At 40.2% G+C, this 17,949-nt stretch overlaps 1 protein-coding gene across 3 annotated transcripts in view; it reads left to right on the top strand.

Moving 5' to 3' along the window:
* Nucleotides 1–17,949, top strand: part of Ranbp3l (RAN binding protein 3 like) — a 47,266-nt gene that overhangs the window by 12,328 nt on the left and 16,989 nt on the right. For all 3 annotated transcript variants that reach the window (XM_038322322.1, XM_038322321.1, XM_038322323.1), the window contains 6 exons: nt 10,457–10,515; nt 11,281–11,320; nt 11,751–11,828; nt 12,309–12,383; nt 14,870–14,941; nt 16,108–16,247. In XM_038322322.1, coding sequence (XP_038178250.1) covers nt 10,457–10,515; nt 11,281–11,320; nt 11,751–11,828; nt 12,309–12,383; nt 14,870–14,941; nt 16,108–16,247 — 464 coding nt within the window. The remainder of the gene's footprint in view (nt 1–10,456; nt 10,516–11,280; nt 11,321–11,750; nt 11,829–12,308; nt 12,384–14,869; nt 14,942–16,107; nt 16,248–17,949) is intronic.

The raw sequence follows: 17,949 nt of genomic DNA, 5'->3' as shown, positions 1-17,949 counted from the left end.
TTTTACACCCTTAAAATGCTAAAGTGGCAAATGCTCTGCTCTGTGTAATTCACCACTTAGAATAATTAAAACGTCATCACGCAATTAGAATAATGTTTTCCGATCCTCCAAGACTGATTTATTCCGAGAATCCAATGATCATGAGATAGTACACCTAAAGGACCAATTTCAACTTTCCTGAGAAAGTTTCAGGTCACATAAATGGTGGTAGGCTGGCTTCCATTCTGCTGGCTAGACCTGCAAGGACCTGACTACAGTAGAGCACTGTGCTATTCCGCTTGCTCAAAGACTCAGGACAGAGATGGATGGGCTTTAGGAACCTGAGAAACTCACATTCATTACCTTCACCATGATTGTGTTTTGTGAATTATGAAGGAATTTAAAAACAGTGTTATCTGTCTGCTGAGAGGGATCAGTAGTCTTTTAGAATAGTGGTTCTAAAATGAAGAAGATATTTTTGCATCAAAATTATGTGTTTAATTTAATTTTAACAGTAAACACTGCTCGACAATTAGTTGAGATTAACATTAAGAATAAGGCACTTTGAACCCATGTGTCTGCTCAGGAAACATCTTCAGTGTCCCACGAAACGTAGATTGTATTTCTGCTTCTCTCTTCCCTCAGCAAAGTGAGGCTCCATTACAGCATATGGAAGCTTTTTCACACTGTGAGCTATTCTGAGGGAAAATATGTGACTTACAAATGCTGTCAAATGAAATATGTATTTCCAAATGGTACTGGTTGACCAAGCACATCCAGGGACACATTCTGCATCATTATTAGCCCTCGGGCCCAAACGAGGCAATGGTGTAGAGAAAGAGCAAGCAGATCACTCTAGAATTATCACTCCAGAAGCCCATGATGCTCTAATAAACACATTTAAGGTTACAGGAGCCCTTCTCACAGAGGCACATAACACAGCAGTCTTCTTAATAACAGAATAGCACCTTCAAATTATGGAGAAATGGGTATATCCTTGCAAAAGGTAATATTTTCTTTTGTTACTGTTTTGCCGAGGCTCAACATATTGAGTGGCTAGTCACTACTTACTTACCTGCATGCACGCTAGAACAAAGTCCTTAGAGTCAGACTATGAACATGTAACAGTAAAAAGAAAAGACTCCTTTTGCATAACTGAAGTGGCAATAATCGCTGTGCAGGAATACACATGCAACACCGGATCATGGGCTCCTGGTGATCATTTACTTATTTGTCAAATAGGACTATATTGAAATATGGTTTACAAGAGCTAAAATAGATGCGAACTTATAAGTCTTTGTACTGTGCCAGTGCATAAAGGCAGAAGCCAGACAACTCAGCCAGGTCTAATGTTCACAGTGTTTGCTGGGGTCATATCCAGTTAAACATTCCAAAAAGTGAACAGGGTAGACAAGTCAGGACTTGCATAAGCATTTCATGTATCTAATACTGCCCTGATGAGGGAAAGAAGAAAGGACGTTCACCCAAAGAATAGTCTCTTGACGTTGAAATATGCAGTGCAGTTTGCTGTAAAATGCATGAAAAACCAAATTTACTCGTTAATTAAAAATAAATATTTTTAGAAAGCATTAGGAAGTAAACTTAAAAATATGAGGATACCTTTTTCTTTTCATTGATTCACTGCTTTTGTATTTTTTATTGAAACCATTTTTTAGTACCCAATACAATATATTATGATTATGGTTTCCCTTCCCCCAGTTCCTCCCAGACCCTTTTCACCCACCAAAATCTTTCTTTTGTCTCTCATTAAGATACAAGAAGGCATATAAAAATAATAACTATAAAATAAAATTAGATAAAACAAAAGAAACAAGCCAGAATAGGACAAACAGAAGAAAAAGCCAAAGAAAAAGCTCAAGAAACACATATAGATGCAGAGACACATATTGACACACACAAAAATCTCATAAAACCACAAAACTAGAAGCCATAATACATATGCAAAAGTCCTATAAGGGAAAAAATACAAAACCCTGATAAGGCATTATGAGACAAAGATCCTCAAAAAAAATGCCATTGATTTAATTTTATGCTGGTCATTTATTGCTGGACATGGGCCTGGCCCCAAAAGTGGTTTGTATGCTCAGTGAGAATTGGAGATATTGGAGAAAACTAATTTTTCATTTGCAAGCAGTTATCAATTGGAGTTAGCTTCTGGGTTAGGGATGTGGGCTTGGGTCCACTTCCCTTTTCAGCACTGGGACCCCATCATGTCCAGACCTGTGCAGGTCCTGTGCATCTCGTCACAGTCTCTGTGAGCTTATATGTTCACAAGTCCAGCTATTTTTAGAAGGCCTTGCTTCCTTAGGGTACTCCATCCGCTCTGGCTCTTATAAGTATTTCCCCCTCCTTTCCCACAGGATTTCCTGAGCTTTGAGGGGAGGGATTTGATGGGAACATCCCATTTAGGACCAAGTAATCCAAGGTTTTCCACTCTCTGTACATTGTCCAGTTGTGACTGTGGGGCTCTGTATTTGTTCCCATCTGCAGTAGGAGGAAGCTTCTCTGATGAAGGCCAGCTGAGACACTGACCTATGGATATATCAAATTCTCTTGGGAGTCATTTTATTGCTATGATTTTTAGTAGTAGTATTTGGTTTCCCTTAGGTCCCTGGTCTATCATTGGATCATTGCTGTTTAAAATCTGGTTCTAAATGCAATAAATAAATAAAACTTTGGCTACAACCATGGGCACAGATGGCTCATAGCTGAGCTGCATAGTTTGACTTCATGGCTGGGGTGAAAATGCATACAACACAGAACTTTCAAGGGTTTGCTTTATTTCCAGAATCATAGCCCAGCCTGTGCTGGACACTATCAGATGCTTCTTGTACAAATAAAAAATGTCCTTATTCCTGTACTGCTGTTTTTCTAAATTGGCTTCAGTCTATATTGTGACCAAAGTACAAACCCATGAGGAAGGGACTGAGGGTCTCTGAAACTTATGTAGATGGATCTCTTGAAGGTTGTCAGCAGGAGAAGCTAACAAGTTCAGGATGAAGAAAGGCTAGGCTGGCTTTGGGTGGTGCTGGTTGTATTCAGTGTGACAGAGTTCTCTCATCTCCTGTAGTGTCCTACTGTGAAATCATTCTTTTTCCAAAAATGACTTAGTAGTCACAAGTAGGGAAACGGTGTTCTTCACTTTATTCTTTCCAGTACATACTACTTAGATATGAATCCAAACTAAGAACTGCTAAGTCTCCTACAGTTGGCAGTTGATAATTCCTTTTCTAACAAAAATGGAAAGTAGCGTTTAAAGTTGCAGAATTAGGCAGCCAGGAGAAAGGGTTTTCCTCCCTTTATTTAGCATATTTCTGTATGTCTTACAGTCAGCTGACATTTATAATACACAGCTTGCTCATAACTCCAGCAGGGATGACCAGCCTGAAGGGGCTGCAGGGAGCTGACTCATTGAGCTAGTGCTTCGAGCCAGGCTGAAAACCTGCCATGCAGACTGCCTGATTCATTCTGGGTCCTGTCTTCTGCTTTCAGGCCAGAGCAAAGCATCTCATAAACTAGAAACGAGAGTTCACTGTCGTAGTAAATAATGATATGAGACTCTGTGGTCCCACCATCTTAACCTATAAAGGCAGGTTCTAAATATTATCACAGGCAATTTGCTGCTTATTTCTGTGTGCATTTCACAGAGTTCCCCTTTGTGTAGTAGAAATGCTACAGAACATCATGTGTGAGTTTGCACCGTTTCCATCTTTTGGGATTATGTTTTGTCTTTCTCAGAACATCCTTGGGAGATTTTAATAAAGCTCTGAATTTTGTTTATTTTGCTGTTTCTTTAAACAAACAAGCAAGCAAGCAAACAAACAAAATCCCAACCCTTCCCATGGGTCCATGAAGCAATTGAGGTCACTTGCTATGATTGTCTATTTTCCCTAAAGATGTGATCATTTTTCACGCTAGAGACTTCAAATAATTCATATTCCTTTCGAAGACTCTTAGAACTGTCACAAAAACTTTTGGTGAAATGTATGCTTCTAGGATAATTTTTCAGAAATGAACGTTTTAATTAATGTTTAATAATCTCATGGAATGACATCTAAATATTTTTCATGAATAATAGGCAGATTCCAGAGTATTTTTAAAACAGCAAACTTCTACATCTCAAAATAAATCATGTAAATCTGAATTAGTTTCAATATCAATAGTGACATTCCAATATCTGCAACATAGGGATTCATTTTAAATTGATTAAAATGGCCTATAAATTTACAATCAATCATAATCAACCATTCTTGTGGTTGGAATGGCACAATTTCCTCACTACTTGCCAGCAGTCTTAGCACATCCCACAGAGTTGCTCACTGACTTCAAGAGTCTCTACTGCTATCCTTATGAATTTGACCTTGGTTCACAGAAATCCTGTATTCTTCTAGACTTCTTGAATGACTAACTCACCAAGAAAGACCAAGAAAGGGTGCAGAGTATAGATTTTAACTCAGTCTGAATCTCTAACAAACTCAGGTTAATGTTGCAGGTTTATCTCAACCACGTGTGTGTGTGTGTGTGTGTGTGTGTGTGTGTGTGTGTGTGTGTGTGATGCTTCTATAGAGTATATTACACATGTGTGTGCATATGGAGGTCAGAGGACAAGCTCAGGTGGTGGTCCTTGCCTTGCACCAGGTCTTTCGTTGTTCACTGCTGCAAACATCATGTTAGCTGGCCCATAGACTTCCAAAGATTCTTCTGTCTCTGTCTCCCATTCTGCCACAGGAGTGCTGAGATTACTGACTTTAAGTGAGTCCCCAGGATCCAGATGCTGACTTTTGAGCTCCAAGTTTTTTATTCACTGAGCCCACCAACCCATGGACTACATTTTGAGGAGCAAGAATTTCTAAGACTACTTCTGGCCACGGCTTGAATACAGGACCATACTGATATTAAACTGTTCTCAAGAGGGTCTGGGGGGGGGGGGAGCAGAAGAAAACTCAGGCTAAGAATAAGGAAGTGAAAAGAAAATGCCATTTTGAGAAGAGATCCAATTCCACCAGAACTACCACAAAGTAGCATTCCACCACTGACAGCTTAGGACCCAGAAGAAGGGAAAAGGAATTCAAGTTTATATGAGTGTTTTCTATGCAAGTTGTAGCCTCGTGTATTGTTACGTGTTCATACAGAGAGAGATGTCATGTTTGGGTATGTAAGAAGATCTGTGCATACAGGAAGGATCAAGGACAGAGAGATAGATGTCAGACAAAGAAATTTTGCTTTGTTTTTTTTTTTAAAAAAAATGGTTTTAAGAAGAAGCTGCCCCCACATGCATGACTTGCTCAAACAACTTTTATATACACAAGTACACACGCACGCACACATATACACATGCATGCATATGCATACAGGAACACTCACACAAGCCAGGTGGTGGTTCATGCCTGGAATCCCAGATCTCAGAAGGTAGAGGCACGAGGATTAGTAGTTTAAAGGCAAGCATCTGAGACATATGGAGAGAGAGACAGAGAGACAGAGATGCAGAGAGAGAAGAATTAAAAATCAAACAAAAAAAAACCCCTGAGACAACAGGTCTTGAACTGTCTTCAAGCTTTAGCAGTGACAGAAAAAGATGGGGGCACAAAGGAAAGTATTAGAGAACAAAGAACACCTGAGGAGAAAAAAAAACAGAGAAGAAAATAGGCACATGAAAAGAAAAAAAACAGGCACATGGAAGATCCAGAAAGAAAGGGAGAGGAACACACAGAGCCTGCCAAGGATGCAGTACAAGGGGAGAATTCCAGTCCTGGTGGCAATTAGGAGTGACCCAGTTGGCAGGGCTGCCTCTGCAGAGAGGTTGCTGCCACCCTCTTTCCTGGTGTGGCAAGCAAGGCTTGTGAGGACATGGTTTATCAGCCCTGGCGATGGCGGTTTGGTTCTGGCTGGTACAAGGATTCAGTTTCTCCATACCCTCGCCTACCAGGCTGCCATGAGAAGAATACTGTTTCTAGGCTGGGGAACCAAGTAGCAGAAACCTGACGGTCACTAGGCTTTCAGACTCAGGCCAAAGCTGCTTCACTCTTAGTCCCCTCTACCTTCAAGACCCTCCTTGTGGTCCCCTGGATCCAAATCCCTTCCTCTAAGATGACTCATCAGCAAAATCACCAGCTACTTTTATGGTGGATGGAGGTATATTCAACAGATTGGGTGTCAACTAAACATATAGAAATAGAAAGTAGAGGCAAAAACTTCTAATTCACACTAATTTTTTTGGATAGGGAAATTATGGTATGTATTAAAATAACGGGAAAGTTGCATATTTGTTGTAAACACTGCCACAGCACTGGAAGGTCCTGAGAAGCAGTGCCATCGCATACACAGACAACACTGAGCTGAGCTCTTTGCCAGGGGGGTTAGATGGGTATCCTTGATAAAGGTGAAGATCTCGGACTTCTGATAGGCTGGGAGTAGGACAACTAAGTTACTTTGCTGCCAATATATGCTAGATCTTTTAATCTTGAGCCCAAATTCATTTCTTCTTCTAGAAGTTCTTGGTTCTATCTATTTGAACTGGTGTGTTCCTGGGGCCATGGTGCACTGGGTCCCGTTCTCCATCCCCACTGCTATCCTGAACTTTCAGTTCAGCTTTCCTGGCCTACTAAATCAGGTACCACCTATCTTTATGTTTCCAGATCCAAAATCTTGCTGCTCTCATTTCCCTTTGGTTTTCTTGACTCTGTGGTCCCATGCCACCTCGCCAGTGCTTGAAACTCTTTATTGCTGTGTGTTCTTTCAACTGGAGTAGAAGTGCATGTGCACATATGATGAATCAACAAGGTTTGAAAAAGATGTTATTTATACAGACTTTCCGTGGCATGGGGCTAGATGGTACATAGTATCCATTTAGAGCTAATCTGTGCTGGCAGACCTGTCTTGGCTTTATACCAATGCTATGGTTTGGATTCCAGTTATTTCCTATTGCCTATAGGTTAGAAACTTAGCCCCTAAGGAAGCACGAGCAGGAAGTGGTAAAAACCTTATAAGTAGGTTCTAGTGGGTGGACTTAGGTGATGGGGCTTGGCCCTGATGGGGTTGCTAGGACTCCAGGTACATTATTTCTATTTCTTTTGCCCCCAGAACAAGAAATGGCTTTACCATTCCCATCTCAATGCACTGCTTCACCACAAACCCAGAGTCTTAAACATGCCTTCGACACTTCACAATACATCTCCATAGAGTAAAGGGGCTCATTCATGATGTTATCAGAGGGAAGACACTATATTTTTAACATATAATTTTAAGGGCTTTTTCTTATTTTTAAATTCTCCTTCTGGGTCATCCTACTACAGGCCCATTGAGCTGATAAATGCTTAGAGTCTGTTCTTGAAAAAAAAAGAAAGAAAATTGCACAGAGTTGAGAAAAACCTAGTTAGAACAAAGTGTGAAGACTGTTTTAATCCATGTGCTAGGTAGGCAGTGTCAAGGAGAGAAAGGAGGCTGCGCCAACATTAACACAGCTTTATAAACCTGTGAATCTCTAGCACCTACCATAGTCCTAACAAAAAATAATACTCAGTGTTTGCTGAACTGACAAATACCCATCGTATTTTACAATATGTCCTCCAAGCTACAAGCAGTCTTTGTGGTAAACTTCTTAATGCTACCATTGAAGGTTATTTTGCCTGTTTTCAATTGTATGTTTTGACAGAGGGGAAGTCAAGGTATTGTTACCTAGGACTAGAGGAAGTTACATTGTTTTAATAATGACTGCCATAAGGCTACTTCACGAGAGCGCCATTTATCAGGCTAATTCATAATGGATGTCTCCAGTACATTCGCTGGAACTGTTTCTTTTCAGTCACGAAGGAATCGTATAGCTCAAATCTAATGCAGTTTCTTTTATTTTATAAAAGAACAAAGAATTAATCAAAGTTCCATATTATAAGAATGCCAGAATTGCAAAGCACTCTCCACATGGTGGGAGGTCATTTGGCTCTCAGGGAAGATAGCGGGAAGATCATATATAAGAACCAAATAATGTATCTCAGTGGCATGGAAGAGGAAGTTATTCTAGGTCAACTGGTTCCTGGGGGAATTACTAGCTATTGTGGTAGAGTTTTAGACACTAACTTACAGGATGTGTTCATGAGAAATGAAATTTGTTGATATGTACACAGTGATTGTGTGATAGTTTCTCAAAATTCTTCAATATGTACACAGTGATTGTGTGATAGTTTCTCAAAATTCTTCAACCAAAGCTTTATTTATTAGGCCTGGGGATGCAAATGAGCTCATCAGAGAACCGACAGTGTGTTGATAACGGCTGCTAGAAGGAGAGAGCTTGGATTGATGTCTGACTTAGGCTCATTAACAACGTATCGTCATCATTTAGCTCTATGCTCCTAATTCTGGAGCCAAGTTGTACTCAACGTTCCTAACACCAGAGACCAAGCTTTAACTCCTACACAATACTTCTTAAGATTTATAGAGTGATGATAGTTAAAAATTTTATCAATCATTCGTGCACATTTTAGAACAAATGGATTTCTCTCCATTGTCTTACCTAAGATGAAAAAAATCAAAAGAAGCCAAGCCAGTTCCTGCAGGACCATGTTTCCCACTTCTTGGGAAGCGGAGTAAGGAAAAGCCAACTCAAGGCCATCCTAGGCAACTCATTGAGGCCTGTCTCAAGGTAAAAGGTAAACGCAGTGCTGGTAGAGTGCTTGCCCAGACTTTGGGTTCAGTTGCCAGCACTGGAAAAAGAATTAAGGAAGGAAACGAGAGAGGGAGAAGAGAATGGAGGAAAGATGAATAAGGGTGGAAATATGGTTTAGTATATGACAACTCCAGTGAAGAAAATAGAAGTCTGAGGTGTTGGGAGCAGTGAGACCTCAGATCCTGAATTTCTTGTAATCCCCTGATCTGAGTGCCTACAGCTGCTCTGAGCACGAGACCTTCAGGAGTTCCTGATGGCAGGAGAGTGGTTTCTGGTGGGTTTGGCTGGGGCATGGCTATCTCTATATAATCTGCCCCTGAACACAATAAAGGGGGCATTCTTGGGGAATTTAAGGATGACCCGTGTTGCTGTCTCTCTGTCTGTGTGTGTCTGCGTATTTTAACCTCCAGCCCCTTGCCCAAAGCTCAGTAACTGGGTAAAAGCGCACCGAATGCAGACAGGGGGGCGCGGTGTGCGGCACTGAGGGATTATTTCATGGATGGAACATAGTGCATGTCTGCCTCTTCTGTATGCAGGTCGTGATTTGTTTTGAGACAGGGTCTCCAGTCTCCAAATTCCTCAGATTGAGTTTTATTAGGCTGAGGAATACAATTAGTGCACCCATGCATTTTAAATGCATACCAAGACAATATACTGGTAATTATTTCATAATCCTCTTGCCTTCACCTCCTGAGAGCTGAGATATAGGCATGATTCACTGTGCCCAGCTGCTTGCACCTTAAGATACAATTCAAATAGAACTATTCTCAGATGAGTTTTCTTACCTATTGAAATTTTTATTCTTAAAGATTTCTCAGACACTGTCCTGATGAGGTTCTAGAGACAAGTGATTCTGTTTAGTTTTCTCTGGACTCTTACAGCATGGTTTTGTTGTTGTTGTTCTACTGTACGAGGAGTTGCACCTACAACCAGCACATGTTCCTTTAAAGAGATTATCTTTCTCCTTGCTTATATAGACTATCACTTTCCCTGTTACTAACTCTATTCATTGGAAACCACCTGCATTTTATCTAAGGTAAGTGTTGGATATTCTTCTGCTGCTGTGGTAAAAACACCTTGACCAAGGCAACTTATTAATAATAAAGCGTTTAATTTGGCTAATGGTTTCAGGTTAGAATCCCTGTAGGCAGAGCAAAGAAACATCTGAGAGCTCACATCTTGATCCATAGCCACAAGGCAGTGAGAGACATGGAGGGAAGAAGGGAGGGAGGAACAAAGGGGAAGAGAGGAAGAGCGAGAGGGCTAGTGATGGCACCGTTCTCTTGGAACCTCAAAGTCTGCTGTCTTAGTTGGGGTTACTATTGCTCCGAAGAGACATATGACTAAGACGACTTATAAAAGACAGCATTTAGTTGGGGACTTGCTTACAATTTCAGAGGGTTCGTTCATGGTCATCATGGTGGAGGGCATGGTCGCAGGGAGGCAAGCATCATGCTGGAGCAGTAGCTGAGAGCTCATATCCTGGTCGGCAGGTAGCAGGCAGAGACAGTGGGCTGCCATGGGCTTTTGAAACCAAAGCTCACTGCCTGTGATACACCTCCTCTCACAAGGTTATACTTCCTAATCCTTCCCAAACATTTCACCAACTGGAGACCAAATATTCAAATATATGAGTCTATTGGGGCTACAATCATTCAAATCACCACAGCAAGGAAAATGCAAAACGAAACAAAACAAAAAACCCAAAATCAAAACAAACAAAAAACCCAAGTATTTTTAGGTGGCATTAGAGATCTAACTGTGCTGTGAATTCTTGAACACTCCTTTCTTTTGCAGAAAAATATGTCATTGCTCAACCAACATTTGTTTTTGAGAAAGGAGAACACACTTTCAAGGTAAGATCAAACTATTCTGGTTTCTATAAGTAATATTTTAAGGAGGTAGTTGATATGGTAGCTGCAAGATTTTATTTTGGCCTTCTCCACTACCTGAATGCTCTTGGAGTTGAGACTCAAGGACATCAGTTTGGTTGAAATCTCTAAGTTGTGGTAAAGTGGTTTGCCTAAAATAATATGCTTATTTGAAATGACTTTAAAAAGGTGACTTAAAAAAAAGAAACAGAAAAGGATTAGGAAAGTTAAATAGCTCCTTAGGTCCTTGCTACTGAAAGATCCTAAAACTGGGTATAAAAACTCCAGCACGAAATATTAGTTTGAAAGGGCTTATAGAGTCTATCTGATGTCAAATCATCATCCTAGAACCATAGGAGTTGGAGGATTAGCTGTCCCCACCTTATTATGGTTGTGAGAATTCATTCTTACATGCAGTTGTTAATGAACTGCTCACAAAATAAATTACCTTTACTCCTTTGTTCAAAAAGCAGATTTTTAGTCCAGATCAACCACTTTAGAATCCTGAGAGCAGGTGCCTCAAAAACCTACATTTTAAACGAGTGTTCAAAAAGATTCTATAATCACTGAAATCTATAACCACTGGGTAGACTTCTCTGTTGCCATGTTCTTGGTGAAACTGGCATGTCACTTTGTCCCTGTGAGCTGAAGAGCCCTGGCTCCTGAAATTCTCTTATACAGAGGCAGGGTGGGGAATTAATGCAATAACAGCAAATTCGCAGCTTCCATGGTGGTTTTGTGTCTTTCCAGAGACCTGCAGAAGACAGCCTGGATGAAACGGCAGAACATGGTAACGAATTACGTCCTGTGTTGTGAAACCCCAAACCCCAATCTTCGTACAAAGAAAATAAGTAAAGCACAAGCATTTGGGCATGTGACACCGACTCTATAAAACATAACGGTTTGCCTTGTTTTCAGGTGTGCAGATGGATTGTTTGAAAGATGATAGGCAGATACCCGAGAACAATGACATGAGCATAGCCTCTGTGATTCTAGGCTGAACTTGAGGCTGTATATAGTTTCCTGCAGAAGATTCGTTTCTAACTGTTCCATGCTAATATGGTATCTGTAGGTTTATAATCATCTAAGGCCCCTCGTATTTAATGTTGGGCTCCACGAGTCAGCACGTTGTGAAATGATAACCTATCCACACAAAGGGGTTGATTCTACTCCTGTACTGTGTGTTACTGTAAATACAATTCCTGTTGAATTTCTTTCAGAATTCAGTGGTTTCTCAAGAAAACGCATAAGGTCTTCATCTGTCACGCTTCATAGTACAGATTCCCAGTCTCCAGGTGGTAGGTATAGTTTGACTATTATTCTGCATGTGAAATTACTAAAAAAATTTCCAACTGGACATTTAAAAGTAAGCACCTACAAAATAAGGACATGCCGGCGCTTTGAGAAGAACTTCATCATACACTGTATTCTGAGCCAGTTGAGAACAGTTTGCCCATGCGTACATTAACATACCTGAGGCCGCTCTGCCTAATGGATTTTATTGCCTTTGGACTGTGTAAAGCAGCAATTTATGTACATATATCTCCACTCAGTATGAGTTCAAAGAATGTCTAATACATTGAAGAAATAGTTACTGAGTTGAGTGAAAATAAAGTTAATTTATGATCATCAGAGGTAGTCTTTGTTTCGATTGATAAAAATATAAAAAATAATTTTCTTTGAATTGGAGATCTAAATTTTTCTCCAAAGAACAGAATCCCCATCAAACTAGACAGAAGACACACTTCTTAATGGCCTGCATTTGAATCTTCTTTCAGTGGCAGCTTCATCTCAGACGCGCCTGAGGTCCTCATCGTTCACTGACGCCCCAACCTTCCCCCCCTCCGGGCCAGGTAATGACAGGCTCCTAGAGCCTCAATCCTGACATTCTGATGTCTCAAAAATCATTCTTATCAATGATAAGTTTTTTTCAGACATCATAAGATGCTAATAGTGGGACTGGAGAAATGGTTCAGTGGTTAAGCACACACTGGCTGTTCTTCTGGAGGTCCTGAGTTCAATTCCCAGCAACACAACCATCTGTAATGAGATAGGGTGCCCTCTTTTGGCCTGCAGGCATACATGCAGACAGAACACTGTATATAATAAATAAGTCTTTCAGAAAAAACTTAGAACCTAGCCAGTTTTATAAAGAAAAAAAGATGCTAATAGTGTGACCAACAAATCAGAGAGAAGTCACAGGAACAGATGCAAGAGGGCTGTCTGAAGATTATTAACCTCACAGATCCAGACAGTCAAATGTGTCATTCGTTTTTTGGCAAAAAGTTTGAGCTTGGACTGTTTTAGGACTTCATATATAAAATAAACAGATGCCTACATTTAAAGACGAATTCTGTTATACACTGCATGCTGAGTCAGTTGGGAATTTTGTAGATGGAAGTTTCTGTCCCGTCTGGTCCCAAAGAAACACACAGAGGCTTATATTAATTACAAATGGTTTGGTCTATTAACTAGCTCTTATATTAACCCATAATTTTTATCTCTGTTTAACCACATGGCTTGGTATTTTTTCTCAGTAAGGCATTTTCATCTTGCTTCCTCTGCATCTGGTTGAAGACTGCGTCTCTACCCTTCCTCTTTCCAGAATTCTCTTAGTCTGTTCGCCCTGCCTATACTTCCTGCAAGGCTACTGGAAAATCAGCATTTTATTAAACCAATATGAGTGACAAATCTTTGCAGTGTACAAGAGTATTATCCCAAGGCAAATTTAATTTTTTTAAAAAGAGTCTTACTTCAAGAATTCTCTACATAGTAGGGCTTACACCCTTTGTGCCATAAGCAGTACTTTATGCAAGGAAGATATACAAGGTGAAAACAGCTTGCTTTGTCTTTTTGATTGATTGTCCTCTATCCAAGAACTGCAGAGTCCTCAAACCAATCAATGGACATTAGTAACAGTAATTACAATCATGACCGAGCAACAGTGTATCAGACACTTTTCAGTCACAGGAGCCACAACAGACTCTCTGAATCCACATGGCAAGTTGGGTAAAAGAAATGGAGAGGAAGCTAATCCCAGCTAATCTGCTTCACTTGTTTTTGCGTAAAGCCAAGGGATAGCTTTATTTTTATCTATATAACTTCTTCATTTTTAAAAATCAGATATATAAAGGATGAACAAATCGGAAGACCCTAATCAGTAGTAAGCAGCATTTCTACTTTATGTTGTGCAGACTCATAAATGGTGCTGGAAATGATAAAAATAGTACAATTTATGTGATCCACTTGTTGTTCTGTTTCAAGAAATAAAGATGCTAAAGACTACCAAATTCAGCTTAGGTCAGAGCAGCAATTTGATTCCAGCCTTCATGAGATGATGCTCTGAAGAACACCTCAAAGAAATGCATCTTATTCCCTTGTCATCTCCATCAGTCAGATGCCGGCCCCTGCAGAATCAAGGCAGTACCTCCCTCTGAGAGGCAAAGACATCCTATGTTTGCGGTCATGACCACTCCTACCCGGCAACACACCTTGAAGGAGACAGTCTGGTATTATTGTTGTCATAGTTTGGCGTCTGTTACTGTGGCTAAACACTGAGAAAAGCCAGCTCAGGAGAGGGAAAGTTTGATTTCACCTGACTGCTTATACTCTGTCACAGAGGGAAGTCAGGACGGGAATGCAAGCAGAACCTGGAGGCAGGAACTCAAGCAGAGACCACGGAGGAAGGCTGCTTCCTGGCTTACTCTCTTTAGCATGCTCAGCTTGCTTTTTCACCAGCCCAGGGCCACTTGCCCGGGGGTGGCACTGCCCATAGTGTGCTGAACCCGCCAACATTAGTCATTTGTCAGAAAATGTCCCCATAGACTTACTAAAGGCCTATCTTTCTGTACATATTTCTTTTCAATTGATATTCACTCTTCCAAAGTGGCTCTAGCTTGTGTTGAGTTGACAAGAAACAAAAACAAAACAAACCTAATCGACATAGCTGCCATCCTCATCTCTCTCCTAAGTACCACTAAAAGTGGATGTAAAGACTTTTCTGATAGTGTTAGAGCACTCCATGAGAGCTCTACACAGGCACACGGCATTCATTGTCACCTCAGTGTTTGCAATTTGCAACATTTCTCATGGCACTAATCTATTTAATGATTATAAATAAGATTACCTCTTCTATAAAAGTCTAATTTTAGGGTTTTGAGAAATGAGCAGAAGTAGGTAGCAAAATTTACCTGGCAATCACAACTTTTAACAGGACCAGCCCTCTTTAGTAGGATTACTGCCAATAGCGACATCTACTGGTGATCTCAGAACAGAACTTTTCTACAAAAATGTAAAATAGTTCACAGACTTTAAAGGTTTTAAATTTTTTTTCTTATAGTGAAGAAAAACAATGTTTTTATGACATCAAGTCTGGTGCAAAGGAATATTGACATGAATAGCATAGAGCAAGGTATGGTTCTTCAGTTTCAAAACCCCCAAAATTCTCTCTCTCACCTTTTATCTATATGTCTGTTTATTTGTTCATTTAATAAATTGATATTTATTATTAAATTAATTTTATTAATATTAAAATTTAATGTATTTGAGGAACAAGGGAAATTGTGTTAGAGTTTAGAAAAAAAAAACATTGGGGCAGGCAAGCTATCGAACCCCACTAGATGCCTGATGAATAGAAGGGATAAAAGCTATGCCTTTGAGGTTGACACAGAGGTCAGACACGTTGTGGACAAGCAGCCACATGGCAAGGAGGGAAGCTTTAACAAAGGAGTAAAGAAGCTCAGAATCCAGGGGTACATGTAGAATACCAGCATCTGAGATGCAGAACCAGGAGGATTGCTACAAATGGAAGCCAGCTTGAGCTATGTGGCAAGTTCCAGGCCAGCCAGGGATATGTGATGAGACTCTGCACCCACTGCCCAGTCCCACAAAGGGGGCAACTGAGTGGCTTTACTATTTTCACAGAATTATGTAATTATCTCTGTAATCTTAATTTGGGACATTTTCATCACTACAAAATAAACTTATACTTCCTGTCAGTTACTTAAAAAAGAAGAAGAAAAAGAAGAAGAAGCTCAGAATATCGGCATAAACCCCAAGTGTCAAGGGAGGAATGCTTAGAAAAAGATGGAAAGAGATAAATAAAGCAGTAACCTTTTATAAATTATTTAGAACAGTAGGTAGACTCAAGACCCTATTGGCTGCAGTCCATAAGTTTCGTTTATCTTGCATATTTTAATCTCTCTCTCTCTCTCTCTCTCTCTCTCTCTCTCTCTCTCTCTCTCTCTCTCTCTCTCTCTCTCTCTCTCTCTCTGTGTGTGTGTGTGTGTGTGTGTGTGTGTGTGTGTGTGTGTGTGTGGTATATTGGGTGTATGTAGGTTGGACAGGGTGACAAAACATGGAGATAAAAATACTTGAATAGACAAGCCATGTAATCAAAAGAAACTTATTTGGCAAAAGCTAATTAAGAACTGAGTGGCAGGCAATTCATGGGCTACACTGACTTTGACTGGTCTCTAAAAACTTAATCGTGATATTTTAAAAAATCATCATGTTAAAAACAGGGACAAACGGGCATTTTATCAAAATGTATTGCTCTTTTCTTTCTGCTCTTTCAAGGTCCTGTGAGGCCTTCGGAGCATGTTCTAAGACCTGCTATTTTGCAGCCACCTCAAGCTCAAAGCTGCAAAAACATAAACAAAACATTTGAGCACGGTGAATTGAAATCCTGCAAAATTAAGAAAAATATCAAGCACAAGGTAAGGAATTTCCTTTGGAAAGAGAGACATTGAAACACTCTTGGTGATCTTATTAAATTGGAGAGTGTTCCCTGAACCAGATTTTGTGGGTGTTGTCACTCCAAATGGGAACTCCAGGATGCTGACAGTATAAAAGTCAGGGAAGCAATGATATGGGCAGGGACCAGAACCTGTGCTCAAATAAGAAGGGGTTCTGCATCCTCAACTGTCCAAGGTCATAGTGAGGCTTTGCCAGTTTAGGTCACACCAGACATCTTTACAGATAACAGCAGCCAAGATTGCACACACAGAATAATAGTGAGTGGAGCAGGGGAGCTTGGCAACCTCCAGGGACAGATAAGAATTCTTTCTTCTAAACACTGAAGGGTCTGAATCCCTCACTGCAAAGCTCTGCTAAAGGCATACTCTTTTGTTGGTCATGCAGACGTGGGGTTCTGGAATGTCCTATGCCTGCAGTTGTAGCTGTAACACTCTGGAGGAGCGAGACACAACTTAGGCAGCTGGAATTTGAGTTATTCCATCAGCCCTTTGATTCCAGACTCTTGAGGTTGTTCGACTGGTTTGGTTTGGTTTTTGATGAACACAATGACAATAACACATGGACGTGAAATCTAACAGCCATTTTGATTAAGGGAAAACAACCAGAATGGAAGTAGTCTTGTACTCTAACTACTGTGCTTATCCAAACCAGGCGCCAATATTCTCCTTACTGGGGCAGAGAGGAAAGTGAACTTGCTCAGCATTTTTCAAAATTGTTATGCTTCCAAATCCTCTTCTTTATAAGATATGATTTTGAGGGACCCACTGAATTTTAATAATAAGTTAATCAATTATTAACGCATGGAAAACGATAAGTGGTTTATATGATAAAACATTCTTAATTTTAAATTGATATATTATTAAATTTTTTAATTAAATACAATCTAGTAATTACTTTTATCTATTTAAGAATGTTGGGAAGAATTGTGTTAAATCAGTCTTAAATTTTTTTTTTTTTTTTTTGGTTTTTCGAGACAGGGTTTCTCTGTGGCTTTGGAGCCTGTCCTGGAACTAGCTCTTGTAGACCAGGCTGGTCTCGAACTCAGAGATCCGCCTGCCTCTGCCTCCCGAGTGCTGGGATTAAAGGCGTGCACCACCACCGCCCGGCAAGTCTTAAATTTTATAAGGAAAAGTTCACTAAGTTTTGAAATGTTACACACCATTTTGGAATGGTGTGTATAGTAAGCATAGACCAAATTTTTGTTATATATTATGACATCTAAAGTGTAGTGATATTTCTTCATTGCCAGGACTTTTATAAATATCATCGTGTGTGTGTGTGTGTGTGTGTGTGTGTGTGTGTGTGCTTGCGCGTGCGCGCATTTGGAGGCCAGAGAACAACCTTGGGTGGCATCCCCCAAAACCCTCCACTTTGCGTTTGACACAGGGTCTCTTATTGGCCCAGAGTTTGACAATTAGGCTTCCTGGCCAGCAACCCAGAGAGCTGCCTCTATGCCCGCCCAGCCCTGGGATTATAATGTTTGCTACTGGACCTGAATTTCTGGGACTGAACTCAGATCCTTGTGACTACATTTCATTATTTATCACTTTTTTCATTTTCTGCCTCAATTATAAAACAGTTTGCAAATATTTCTTCATAATTCAAAGGTCTAATAAGTACAGATTTCTCCCAGTTATAGAGTAACCCAACTGGGTACGCCTG

This window comes from Arvicola amphibius, chromosome 3 (genome assembly GCF_903992535.2).
Source record: "Arvicola amphibius chromosome 3, mArvAmp1.2, whole genome shotgun sequence".
In the NCBI taxonomy this organism is placed as follows: domain Eukaryota; kingdom Metazoa; phylum Chordata; class Mammalia; order Rodentia; family Cricetidae; genus Arvicola; species Arvicola amphibius.
Note: the sequence above shows the minus strand (reverse complement) of the source record. Positions and strands in the feature narration are given on the sequence as shown.